Raw genomic sequence first — 13984 nt, 5'->3', positions numbered from 1 at the left:
GGAAAATAAGCAAATACACTAATGTTGCTTCCATAAGTAAGAAAAATGGTTTGCAAACGAAAATGAGAAAAAACAGCTTTCTATTTTGCTAATTTCCAAAATTATTTGCTTAAATGACTGTTGTGAATGGAACAGAACATCTTTTAAGCTTTTTACATCATGATTAACTTACCATTCAATTTCAGGCACAGGTGATCCAAAAAAAGCACAGTCTAGAAGGGCAGGTTTGTTTGCAATGACTTGATAGAGTTCATTATGAGGAGTAAGTATTCTTGGTGGCTCAGCTAAAAGAAAAGCATTATTGAAATCACTGTGAATTCCTTTGGATACATTTATTTAGAAAAAAAGTATTTTAAATAAAATATGTAATAAAAAACAATAAAAGCATTTTTCTCAATTTCTTCCCTCTCTTATTATGTAGCAGTTTTGAACTAAATAAGTTTCAAGACGTCAGCTAATAAATCTACATCCTGATTACCGGTAACATTCTAGACCTGACATTTATTATAAAAAAAACCAACTGCTGCCTTCCCAGCACTTCTAATATTTGATAGCTTTAGCATGCTCAAGAATCAAAAGTTTTGCATCTCTTTGTAGGAAATGCATACATTTTGTGCATTCTGCAAGCTCCATTTTAAACAAACAAGATAAGATGACAACTTTTTTTGTAAATCGGATGTTATTTCATACTTACAGCTTCTCTCCTACTATACCTTTTCTTTTTATTTGTAACTGCTTGTTAGAAAAAATATAAAACCTAAACTAAACAATTTTGTGTTTGTTTTTCAAACAAAAGAGAGAACCGAGAACAAAAACAGTATACCAAGAAAAGGTCCTAAATGAATGTGATTTGGAGACCTTCTGAGACAACCTTGTTAATTAATTATCTCATTAGCTTAAGTGAGATGATTAGAGCAGACATTTGCAGCTTTTATGAAACATATAATTATCTTACAGTTTTAAAATTTGTATGACAGAAAAAGCGAAGCACATATTGTACTGATTCTCCAGTGGATATATTTCTATGCAACCCGCACCTGTTATTCAGAGGGATACTGTCCCCAACAGTGGTTGGCCATCATGACTAGGAGCCAATGATAACCCAGTCCCCCAGTATTATATCTAATCCTCTTTTAAATCATTTGGTGTCCCTCACTATATATACTGGGAGGAAATACTGTAGTTTAACTGTGCACTGTGTACAGGTAGGTAGCCGTGTTGGTCTGGATCGAAGTAAAATAAAAAAATTCCTTCAGTAGCACCTTAAAGACCAACTAAGTTTTTATTTTGGTATGAGCTTTCGTGTGCATGCACACTTCTTCAGATAAGTGTGCATGCACACGAAAGCTCATACCAAAATAAAAACTTAGTTGGTCTTTAAGGTGCTACTGAAGGAATTTTTTTATTGTGCACTGTGTGAATAAGTACTACATTTTGTCCTGAATCTTCCAACATTCAGCTTCATTGGTTGAGCCCGAATTCTAGTATTACGAGAGGGGGTGACAATGTTTCCCTATCTACTTTGTGGTATGAGTCTATCCTTACTGTAGCCACTGAACACACCGAGACACATCTCTAAAGTAAACCTACATAGTATTGTGCTACAAGACATTCTTATTTGGGCTTGTATTTGGTGTCAAGTTCAATCTGGTAGAAGATGGAAGTTGGTTTTTAACTGATTTTTAATACAGTGGTACCTTGGTTTACGAACTTAATCCGTTCCGGAAGTCTGTTCTTAAACCAAAGCATTCTTAAACCAAGGCGTGCTTTCCCATAGCAGCATGTTCTTATTCCAAGGCAAAGTTCACAAACCAAAACACTTACTTCCGGGTTTGCAGCGTTCTTAATCCAAGTAGTTCATAAACTAAGCTGTTCTTAAACCAAGGTACCACTGTATACTAATTTATGTATGCTAAAATATTACAGTACTTCCGAGTAAACACATATAGGATTGCACAAATGGGAAATCACACAACTATACAGCATTATTACTAGGGGGTTTCCCCCCCAAAAGACAATGTGGTCTTACCTAAAACATTCACAAATGCATTTGCCAGTAAATATCCATATTCATTAGAGGCGTTACATTGATAAACAGCACTTGACCTTTCTTGTACGTCAGTGAAAATAACTGTATCACCATCAACATTTCTGCTAGGATCTTCAGGAGCAACTATCAAAAACAGGGAGGAGATAGAAAAAAGTGTTCAGAGATGCCAAAACATTCCTTTTTATTCAGTTGATATTATTAACAAAAGGTAATATCCAAAGTAGACTGTAGATCTAACTGGAATTACTTACTTTCTTTTCTTCCACAATGAAAAATTGAGGTTAAATTATACATTAATGCTACCGATATAGCCCCTCCCCTGGAATATTTAAGAGGGAAAATATAGAAGAATGTAATAAAAATTCATATAATTTTACTCAAACATCCAAATGAACACCTCCCCCCTCCAAGAAAAGCATTATAAACTACAAATCAACTATACTGAAACAACATGGTGACTAAGAATGCAATGCAAGCCAGCAGATCTCCTGGAGAAATGAGGATAAGGAGGAGATAGCCCTCTGCTGATGCTCAGGAACTTTACAGGGGATGGCATCTCCGTCATTGAAAGATCTGTGGGTATAGATCAGCGGTGTTTTCCCCAGCAACTGCTAATGCTAGGCCTCGAAATAGGATGTGAGAGGATCAGGGCAGATGGGCCTTGGGTGCACCAGGTTCAAATCCCCTGCATTATTTCAGGAAGCCACAGGATCGAGACCCTCAAGAGCATCAGCTTGGAGCTAATTCCCTGGTTCCAGTCCTGAATGGCAGAAACTGACAGGATGCTGTAACAGTTAGATGATCAGCAACCTCACTCCCACCCATCATAATTCATCACTGTTCTGTATGTCTAGTTTCCAACTATATTTGGAAAAGAGTACAAGGTCATTCAATTCACATTCAATTCACAAGGTCATTCAATTCACAAAAGTCCTGAACATTTCTGGTCTGCATTTTTTAAAACTATAAAATAAAAACAGATCATTGCTAGCAATGCCTACAGGGAGTAAACAGCTTTGAAATTCAAATCTTGCTATTTTATTTGAAATGATTCCTTTGGTCTACATCTTCCTCCATTGAAGAAAAAAAGCCACAAAAGTCAAAAAAATACTTTAATGTGTGTAAAATCAAAGGTAGCTGATCCCTATGCACGTCGCTTCAAAGAACTTTGCCCTCATTGGAAGATAACGAACATCATTCTAGCTATAGAATACAAATAATAAAACTCATGTGCTTTAACTAAATCAGGCATCCCCAAACTGCGGCCCTCCAGATGTTTTGGCCTACAACTCCCATGATCCCTAGCTAACAGGACCAGTGGTCAGGGATGATGGGAATTGTAGTCCAAAACATCTGGAGGGCCAAAGTTTGGGGATGCCTGATCTAAATTGTATTTTAGCAAATTGTTGTTCCAGCACACCATACATCTTTCCAGAACTCCTGGCAAGGCCAAAATATGACACAGCACTTCTATACAGAAATATAAGATTACAAATCCTCTTGTAGATGCTCTGCCTGTTCTGTAGGTTGTTAGGTTGGCTATGTGAAAAAGAGTGCAGAACAGGGCTTCTGCATGGACCTTTAATTGCTGGGTAGGAGAGATATTTTCTGCAAGCAGAGCTTGTTAAGTGCCCCCCCCCCAACCTGGCCAGCCTATTTCTTGTCCACTTTCTCTAATGAACTGTTTCACTTGAGGACTTTGGCTCTCTTCTTGCCTGGCACAAGCTAAAGCCACCTCGTCCAGAGTTCCTGAATGATGTTGTTGCTTAGAAACTTGAAAGGGGAAGGAATGGAATCTTCAGAAGGGTATTAATGGCAGCCTAGTTCAGTAGAGCGAAGGAACCTGTGCCACTTGGGGAAGGGAAATTCAGCCACAGCTGAAAGCAGCCCTCTGGCTGGCCACCCGTTCTCAACTTTACAAGTTGCTGCCACCAGATAATGAGGAATTATTTCTACAAGACTGCCAGTTATCAATCAGCCTAAAAATTTCCCTGGGGTTTTTCCCGCAAAGGTAGGGTAGTTTATCACTCCTAGGCGTGGGAGTGTTAAAAACAAGGCTGCAACAGGTTTATGAAATGAAATCTAAAGTTTACCAAGACAAAAAAGAGGAGTTCTTCTAGGGAAAGGCATTGCATGAGAAAGTTACTGAAAGACAACATATTCCCAGTGAAGCAAAAGAACAAACAAGTGGTTAAATGCAACCCTCCTTTGCAGTCTCTAAATACATTCCCTAAGGTTACAAACTTTCATTTTTCTATTGTACTCCATAGAATTCCAGTATGTTAATTTGCTAATTTGATGTCTCCAGAATCACACGTTGAAGTGCTTGCCCTCTGTCTACCTTCCCCCTCCACAACATGGGCTCTGCCCAGCAGATTGCAGGTGATAGGAAATTTTGTTTTTTTGTTTTATTTCAGACAAGCCTTCTCTCACATACTCAGATAACTACCGGTAGCTCAAAAGCGAAGGCGGGAGAGTTAACTCTACCGGTAGAGTTAGAGAGTTAACTGTATAATCTCCAAACAAGCAAGCAAGTACTGGTAAGTAAGATTTGTATTCTCATATAATACACAACTGTCTATAAAAGCAGACCCCATGCAAACAACCCATATAAACAAAGTTCAAGTCCTTGTTTATTTCTCTCTCTCCTTCCTTTCCCCTAAATGGAAGCCGAATCGTGCAAAGCCTCATGGCTTTCAGCTCTCCTGGAATAGAGACACCAGTTAAAAACTTTGCATCACATGGTTCTGAATAGAGTAAAAACATATCTTACTTGCAATAGGAACTCCATTTGCTAACCAGCTTATACTGGGTTTGGGTTTGCCATTAGCTCTGCAGATCAAGGAACCACTTTCTCCAGGAGACAATACAAGGTTTGTGGGCTCTCTTATCCAGTAAGGTGCAGCTGAATTTAAAAAGAACAAAACAAACCATCTGTATCTCTTTTATTATTATTATTTGTGTGTGTGTGTGTGTGTGTGTGTGTGATGCTGTACAACAGGCATCCCCAAACTGCGGCCCTCCAGATGTTTTGGCCTACAACTCCCATGATCCCTAGCTAACAGGACCAGTGGTTAGGGAAGATGGGAATTGTAGTCCAAAACATCTGGAGGGCCGAAGTTTGGGGATGCCTGCTGTACAATATTACACAGTTTGACTCAATTAGTTATGGTGGCAAAATTCTGTCTGTCTAGGGAACAAGGTTGATAGGATGTTTGCAGTGCACATCCTAAGAGAGAAGGGAACATTGTCTCTTTGGTTGGGATAATTAAAACTTGCAGAGAACCTGTAGACAAAAGTTTTGGGGGTGTTTTTTTTAAAGAGTACTGTAGCCCACAAAGAAACCAGAAGTCGTAGAAAAGCCAAGAGTCGAGGAGCCCAGAGCAAAGGTAGCTGGTGGAATTTAGGGACAGCAACATGAGGAAAGGGTAGATGAAGCCAATACATTAAGATCAGGAAGAAGATCTGAATGTCACATTGATTTAAGCTAATCAGTAAAATCTTCACTTGCAGACTTCTTGTAACAAGTCTATTGGGCTGTATATTGCATATAATATATTTATTCCACTTTATATATTAACAAAGTATTTGCTTGTATCCAGGGAAGTTCTTGTGAAATGGGGAATGGGTTGGCAGAAGGTAAATTTCTCACCATCTGCCGCCTCCAGAAAGCCCCTTCTGAGGATCGAGGTACCCTCTCTGAAAGGGGTAGGCTATGGCTAGGGGTGCTTAGGGGAATAATAATTTTAAAAATCGGCAGATGACTCTTCTGCTAATCCCCTCCCAACCATGAATATCTGCATCTAAGTCATTATGTTATGCATTTACTTAAATAGATGTGTTAGTTGTTGTTTTTCAAGGGCAGCATACAGTATACAATAAAATCAGTTAAAATATATTATACAATACTGGAACAATAATAATGAGGTAGGAAAACAAGGGTCTCCATAGAACTCTGAGAGAAAAATCCCCCAGAAAATTTAAGAAAGATTCTGGATCTATTAGCCTCTGAGAGGATTGTCATCTACCCACGCTGGGGTTACAAGTTGTCCAATGATCAATCTGAATCAGGTAAAATATGCTCCACTATCCATTTGTCCTCATTGTGCTGATTTTGGCACACTTGAAATTCTGCTGAAGGATAATATTTGGTGATTAGACCTGAGACTAATATGCAAGACTTTTTCTGTGTGCTGGGAGGGCTTTACCATACTGTGTGAGGTCAATGGCATTACAGTATTGGCCACCATGAAGTGCTGTAAACATACATAGCAAGGTATAGTTAATATACCATGGTACAGTTCTCATTTTGACATATGGATGGGTTCCAGTGTGGAAATCCAGTTCAGACAAACCCTTCATGTAGTAAAACCTATTTGATGCCACCCCTCTGAAAAAAAAAATTGACATGCTATGTTAAGAAAAGTTTTACCTTTGACAGTGACTGTTATAACATGGTGAGCAGAACCCAAAAGATTTGATGCAATGCATTTATATTTTCCAGAGTCAGCTTCAGAAATGTCTATTATTTTGAGGGTTTTATGAAAATTATCCAAAAAAGTTCTGTTGGCAGGAAGCTCGCCACCTTCTTTAATCCAGCGAATAAGTGGTGTAGGTCTGATGACAAAACAACAACAACACACAAAGGAACAGCAGTTGAGATTAAAGTGATTGGAGGAAGGGGCACAATATTCCAACTCTCATGATCAAGAGATTGGAAGCAAGCTATAAGCTTCAGGTCCCCCTCTTCTGTCAGTGCTAACAGAATTCCCTTCCGATTTCCACAGTGGGCTTTAGGGTGCTATGGACAGATAGGCAATCAGCAATTTTTACAGATACAGTGGTACCTCGGTTTATGAACACAATTGGTTCCGGAAGTCTGTTCATAAACTGAAGCGTTCATAAACTGAAGCGAACTTTCCCATTGAAAGTAATGGAAAGTGAATTAATCTGTTCCAGACGGTCCGCGGAGTACTTAAACTGAAGCGTTCATAAACTGAAGTGAACTTTCCCATTGAAAGTAATGGAAAGTGGATTAATCTGTTCCAGACAGGTCCACGGAGTACTCAACCTGAAGCGTACTTAACCTGAAGCATGGGTGTAATTGGTTTCGGAAGTCTGTTCATAAACTGAAGCGTTCATAAACTGAAGTGAACTTTCCCATTGAAAGTAATGGAAAGTGAATTAATCCGTTCCAGATGGGTCCGCGGCGTTCGCAAACCGAAAATTCGTAAACCGAGGTGTTCATAAACCGAGGTTCCACTGCAGCCAAAAATAATACGTAACTTAGAAAAAGAAAAAGACTAACCCATTCTTGGTAGATGGACAATGGGAAAAAAAGAGGTAGAGATGAGCAGAATATGTACATTTAGAATATCTCTTTTAAAAAAGGCTGACATTTAGGTTTCTTGCACTACAATTCACTACATGTCACTGGTACAAAAGGAAAACAAATTTGCTAAATATTTGCTGAGCACAGCCCATGCTGACAGGGCTGGAAAGGAATGACAGAAAGAGTGAACACTACTAGCGAATGACAGTTGTAGGAGGTATAGAAGCAACCAGTGAGCTATAAAAGCAAGCAAGTTATGGAATTATCTCCTGCGCTTGCCAGAGTGTTGTTTGCCAGGTGTTGGACCTTTGAACTTATGGGTTTTACCCCAGAGTCTCTACTATGACCCTTGTGTTGTGGGGAAGAGGAAGAATAAAAACCTTACTATTGCTTAAATGTTTGATTTATGAAGGCACACTCAAGACAACTTGGTAAATTAAAGCAAAGAGGTACAGTATTCCCTTATACAGTCTCTGGAAATTCTGGGGAAAGTCTGTCTTCTATTGGTTGGACAGGGAAACAACAAATGGTGAAATAGCTGTGAGAAAGAGAAGGGAAAGAGCAAGCATCTCAGCTGTCTCCCTTTCTCTGTCTGTGCACACTGCCAAACTAATCAACAATCGAACATTTAAACATAATAATACTGCAAAAGGAAAAGAGTGTAAAGATATAGAAGTGAGATGTGCTTAGCATTTCTGCATTTACGTTACATGTAAACTCACAATCCTTCTGCAATGCACTCCAGCAAAAGGGTGTTTCCTCTTAGCTCTGTTTTGCTACTTGTACTTCCAGTGGGCAGCAAAAGGGTTGGGCGTCTTTCTGGAGATAACCTGTCTAAAAGAAAAGAAAAATGCATTTAGAAGTATTTATAATTTGAATGTAATTTCAAGGCTACAGTAAAACTAAGCCTTTCCATAAATGCATGCTGTATCTAATACTGACCGTCAATACTGTAATTCATACAAACTGGGAGTTTTTAATCCATCTTGCTCTGCCTCGTTTAACTACAACTACTTCTCAAAACTCTGCCTTAAAATCTGGAAAATTCCTGTAAGGGGTAAGCATTCCACTTAGTAACTAAAATCTTTTGAAAGAAATCCACCCACCAAATAAATTAGTGCTTTATTTTTTTGACACTAAAGAATAATGTAAGTTTCCCTGGGAACATTATTGTTGGTGAAATAGCAGATTTTTAAATAAATAATAGTGCTGTGAAGAGCTACTGTAAGTGATCAGAGTTTTTCACTTGAAATGATGGAAGTGAATGATAAATGTTTTCTACTGAAATCTTTATTGTGGGCTTAGAAGCTTATCTTGTGAATTCTATCCTTTTTATTACCATTTCTATTTGAAATTCTTCTGGAAAATTAGTTAACATTCATCTGTGTAGATATGAGCAATATCTGGCTTACATTCAGTGGGACTCCAAAAGGTTATAAGTAAACAGGAGTGGAATCGGGGTATATCGTCATTACAAATTAAAATGTTTTAGGCAACTTTAACTGCTTTTGCTTTCCCAAAAGATCTTGGTCAAATTGCGGTTTGGTTCAGGGTTGAAAATTCTCTTAGAGATCCCCAGCACACCATTTCTCCTCCCCAACCTTTTCACACACACCTGCACCTACCTATATCACAGAACTATGACTCTTACCATTCCCTGGGAACAGGAAATGACTATAAACTGGTTTAAGTTTGTAGTGTAGAAAGGTCCAGGGAGACAGCGAGATCATAGAATAAGAAGTAAGCCACTAACTTTAAACACATAGCTTTCAGTCCAGATTACCAAGTTCTCCCATGTGACACCAACTATTCCCTATTCTCTTCAATGGAACTCTGTGTGCTTAAAAGAGGTGCATGCATTGAATTTCCACTCTTGTAATGGGGAAATCCTCAAGTGCACAAGGAGCCACTTCTGTCTCCATATGCTTTCACATAACTTGCAAATAGGATACGAAATAAAAATATTTGAATTAATTCTTATTTTATGAAAAAATGAAAGACAAAGTCCATCAGCAGTTACCTACTAGCACAGGCATCCCCAAACCTCGGCCCTCCAGATATTTAGGACTACAATTCCCATCTTCCCTGACCACTGGTCCTGTTAGCTAGGGATCATGGGAGTTGTAGGCCAAAACATCTGGAGGGCTGCAGTTTGGAGATGCATGTACTAGCATGTACCAATTACATCTTCCTGACCTTTAAATACATCACAGTATGACTGGGCTGCTGTGCAGCTCTCTCTCTCTAGGACTAAATTGTCCTTGAAGGGTAGCACGCTCAAGCATGCAGCTCTTTTGCCATCCCCTTCCTTTGCGCTCCACAGAAGCAAGATGCAACAGTGGTGCACTCCTCAGCTCATCTTGGATCTGGGAGGTTCTCACATCCAAGACCAACAAGCAATACAGATGACCGTGTCACTGCATAGATGCAGGCACTTATTTTGCTAATGCTTACTTTGGTTTGGCTATAACACCAATTGAATTGCTCTCGGCTTCTACTGGGGTGGGTGGGGAGGTTGTAGCACTTAGGGGGGAAAGGGCTGCTGCTGCCTGCCTTGAATCTGAGTGATGGTAGGAGATGGTGGCACTTCACTTGCTTAAGTGAGAATAAAAAAGGGAAATACATCAGCCACCAGAATTATATTATGCTGATGGACCGAGTCCCTGTAATATATGCCTTTAGCCCTTGGAAAGTTTGTGTGAAGTGGATTGTATATGCATCCTTGAGAAATTCAACATTGTGGTCAAATCCATAACCATAAAGCCATGTTTATAGTTGATAAGATTGCAACCTCTGATTTAAAATAAAAAGAAAATAGCAAATGCACATTAGGGCACGGATGCTCCAAACATGCTAGACATGTACAGTATTCTTTATAACACAGATGTATTAAGTGGTTAGCACTTAAACTGCATATTCAGTGAGATATTAAGCAGGATGAGCAACAGTTAATTGTTTATGGCTTTTTCCTTAGTATACGGTGTGTGCTATTGACTAGTCGCAGTGATAACGAATTATCAACTAACATAAGGGGGAAAGTTATAGAGTGCATGAACATTAACAAGCCTGCTATATTGATTCATTTGCCAAAAGGAAAAAAAAATGTTTGCATGCAAATGTTCTGCCATTACTTCTAAATAATTTATAATCAATTAGAGCACTCATCCTGTGCAATTTACTTTTATGGTCACCAGTAGTATAGATATTAGAATTGTAAGGGCAGTAAAGTTAAGCAGCCATGGAGTGGTTAGTTAACTAAATTCTACAATGAAAGGAGTAATGCAGGAGTGGATCTCTAAAACTCACCACCATAAAAATCAGAGTCACTCATATTAGCAGTTATAGTTTCATTCAATGAATCCACTGAAATAAATAGAATATCATGAAGAATGCAACCAGGAAGCAGTAAATATGGGCTTTAGAAGTTAATCTATCTATCTATCTACTGAAGCTGATCAATTCGAACAGAAATAAACATTTATTTCATTGTAATATCCAGGTCTGCAATTGCTTTTGGATAAGATAGAAAATATTTGGTAATTGTCACACAGAAGCATCTGAGTGTACAACATACAGAAAATCTTGCTACCAGGCTTTTTCAAACTTAGGTTGTATTCCAGCAAACAGATTGTCTAAACTATTATTGACTTCAATGCAATTTAGGCACCCTAGGTACTTTGCAGTACATATTTTTATTGCACCACATAATTTTACAAAGCTCTAGTAAAAATATACTGGAAGTCATTTTTAATGTTCTGAAGGTGTATTAATTTAAACCACGCGTTCTAAGAAAGGTACATTTCAGGAAGAAAAGTTTGTTATACACTTACGTAACATATACTTCTGTCGAATGTAATGTAGCTATAAAATAGCTTACAAAATTCACACCTACCTCGTTCAACTTTTAAAGAAATGGGTTGCTTCTGTTGTATAGTTTGAGTGTGGTTAAACCTCGCATAGCATATATAATCATCACGGCTATCTTCCGGCTTTACATTAGAAAAATAAAGGTCTCCATTTAGACTCTGGGAAACTCTATTATTTTGAGGCAGCTTTTGAAAAGCTGTGGGGAAGGAAAGAAAAGAAATTGTGTCATTAAACAATGAAGGGCTACTTCAGGTACGTGAAGTAGACATTCTCCTATTGCTGCCTGGCTCAGTGCCTCTGACAAAGATTCTAGTGGTTAGACAGGACCATATGAATCTGCCTTTCTAATGCCTGGGTCCCAATTCATAGAGGGCTTTAAAGATTAAAATCAGCACTCCAAATTGCACGAAGAAACAAATTTAGAAGCCCTTGGAAATGGTTTAAAACTGGTGGGTGTGCCCCCTTTGGGAGAAAAATCAGTCAATTTCCAATGTGTGAGCTAACTAATAAAGGAATGCCATTCTCCTACGCCCCTGAGAAAGATGTGAGAACCAGCATAGTGGTGGAACAATTATATTTATTGTAATATAAGAAGATCTTCAAATCAAGAGTGAATTAATAAGTGAGGGCAGGTGAGTTTATTCATTACATAGAGGGGAGAGCCCCTCTTATCCCCTGTGCAAATCAGCCGCTGTACTCAGTGGCTTCCAAGCCAACAACTGGGTATATTTCTGCTCCTCACACTAGATGAGCCTTAGGGTATAAGGGCTGGGCATGTACACTATGGCCCCATGATTGTGTACTTATTTAAAACAAGCCACTGCCCGATAGACCAGGCATCCCCAAACTTCGGCCCTCCAGATGTTTTGGACTACAATTCCCATCATCCCTGACCACTGGTCATGTTAGCTAGGGATCATGGGAGTTGTAGCCCAAAACATCTGGAGGGCCGCAGTTTGGGGATGCCTGCGATAGACTAACCAAATAAGAGAACTCATGCCAATCACATCTGATTCCTCCAGTTATGCAAGCAAATAACAATGAGACCCGATTCATCAAACAGGGAAATGGAAATAATGCCAATCAGCTGAGTAATAAAATATATGAGCAAGCAAACATTATGTAGTGTGAAGTAGGCCAAAAAAAGAGAAGGCATCACCCATGACTGATCACCTTGCCCATCTACTTTTGGGAAATCGCTTTCAGAGTCTCCTTTGGGTAAGGAGGTGGAGGAAATTCACCCCAACTAATATCCACTCCACAGTGGATATTAAGTCTCCAAACAAGGTCATGAAACCAGATAAATCAATGTGAAATGGCTTTTTCCTGTGTTAAAAGTAGGTCTGCCATGTTCTTTCCCCCCATTCCAGATCACAACAGTAGGTATAATCCCAGCCATAGTTCAAGAGACTATAGTCATTTCTTCCTACTGCTTTGCAAAGTCCATCTTTGTATCAGCCCAGCCCTCCCCCGGTTTTGGCCTCTCATTACTTGTAGAAAAAGCATGTCTCAGAGATATTGAGGATGATTATCAAAATGTGGGTCATCTAGATAGGCTGTTCACAATGGTTGTGCAACTTTACTCACTGTCCCATCAAAGTAATGGGGGAAATGGCATACAATGACCATGCATGAACACTATGTAATAATTTGCAACAGTATTACAGGCCAAACTATATGTCATGCTGATTCAAACCAGCTACCTTGCTTTAAAAAGACAGTGGGCCTGGCATATAACATCACACATAGAAAACTGCAGCTTGAGTAGCATTTTGATGTAATACAAAAATGTAGTGAACACACACCCATGTCCCATCATAAAGAGCTAACTTACAAACCTAACATGAAACACTTCTCTGTTAACATGGGATTGCAACAGTCATGTAGACAGTATGATGAATTTGCCCCCCTTGCCACATGAAGGTGTTCTAATTGCAGCACAGATGGAATTACTGAAATAATTTAGTGTGAGAGATATTTATGTATTTTAAAATAAACTTACAGTTATCCATCCAAAATATTATAGGTGGTGGTAATCCAGCAGGTGGCCTGCAGGGGAGTATTGCATATTGACCTTCAATTACTGTTTTGGGAACTAGTTTTTCTTTGGTCCATAAAGGAGATCCTGCAGAAAAGGGAGGAAATCAATATCACATGGCCTGGGCAGTGAAAACAACATAGGAATTTCAAGAACCAAGAGAAAACAAAGCTGCATAAGACATGGACCCAATATCACATGGAATTTACAAATTTTGCATGAACATCTTTTTTACAGTATTCTTAGGGGGGAAGTTGTAAGGAACTTTATGATGTGATTTAGCTATTTCAAGGGAAAAATAAATCTTCAAGTGTTCAGAACAGGAAGAGAAACTTGCAGTTTCCTGAAATGTGCATAGGAAGTTATCAGACTATGTAATGCTGGGTATCGTAAGAAAGCAAAGCAATTAAACATTAGGATAATGGAATCCTAATTACACATTACAGGAGTATTGTAGTTACAAAAATATAGATGAATGGGAGAGCAAATTAAGTATGCCATCTTCAGCACAGTTATACATCCTTAAGTTTTATTGATTTCAATACTACTTCAGTACATGTAAAGTGAATCATATGTGGTTATGCAGCATTTTGAGGTATTTGCCTGCCATGCTAGAGTGAAATGATTTAGGATCATCCGTTTACCACCTCATCCTAAACTCTTAAGAAAACATATCTGAGGCGAAGACATGACTGCT

The 13984-nt window shown here is 38.8% G+C and overlaps 1 protein-coding gene across 20 annotated transcripts in view; it reads right to left on the bottom strand.

Moving 5' to 3' along the window:
* Window positions 1-13984, bottom strand: part of NRCAM (neuronal cell adhesion molecule) — a 126155-nt gene that overhangs the window by 45699 nt on the left and 66472 nt on the right. For 17 of the 20 annotated variants that reach the window (XR_015945919.1, XR_015945920.1, XM_088652407.1 and 14 more), the window contains 8 exons: window positions 13252-13374; window positions 11275-11445; window positions 10689-10745; window positions 8105-8216; window positions 6483-6667; window positions 4824-4955; window positions 2030-2173; window positions 173-284 (listed from right to left, as the gene is read on the bottom strand). Coding sequence is in view for 18 of the 20 variants with exons in the window: in XM_088652407.1 (XP_088508533.1) it covers window positions 173-284; window positions 2030-2173; window positions 4824-4955; window positions 6483-6667; window positions 8105-8216; window positions 10689-10745; window positions 11275-11445; window positions 13252-13374 (1036 nt within the window). In the remaining 2 variants the exon portion in view is untranslated. The remainder of the gene's footprint in view (window positions 1-172; window positions 285-2029; window positions 2174-4823; window positions 4956-6482; window positions 6668-8104; window positions 8217-10688; window positions 10746-11274; window positions 11446-13251; window positions 13375-13984) is intronic. The other 3 variants (XM_088652414.1, XM_060279600.2, XM_088652415.1) reach the window with 1 other exon arrangement.

Source organism: Zootoca vivipara, chromosome 9 (genome assembly GCF_965207765.1).
Source record: "Zootoca vivipara chromosome 9, rZooViv2.hap1.1, whole genome shotgun sequence".
Classification (NCBI taxonomy): Eukaryota; Metazoa; Chordata; class Lepidosauria; order Squamata; family Lacertidae; genus Zootoca; species Zootoca vivipara.
The sequence above is the reverse complement of the archived record's forward strand: the minus strand, read 5'-3'. Positions and strand labels throughout refer to the sequence as shown.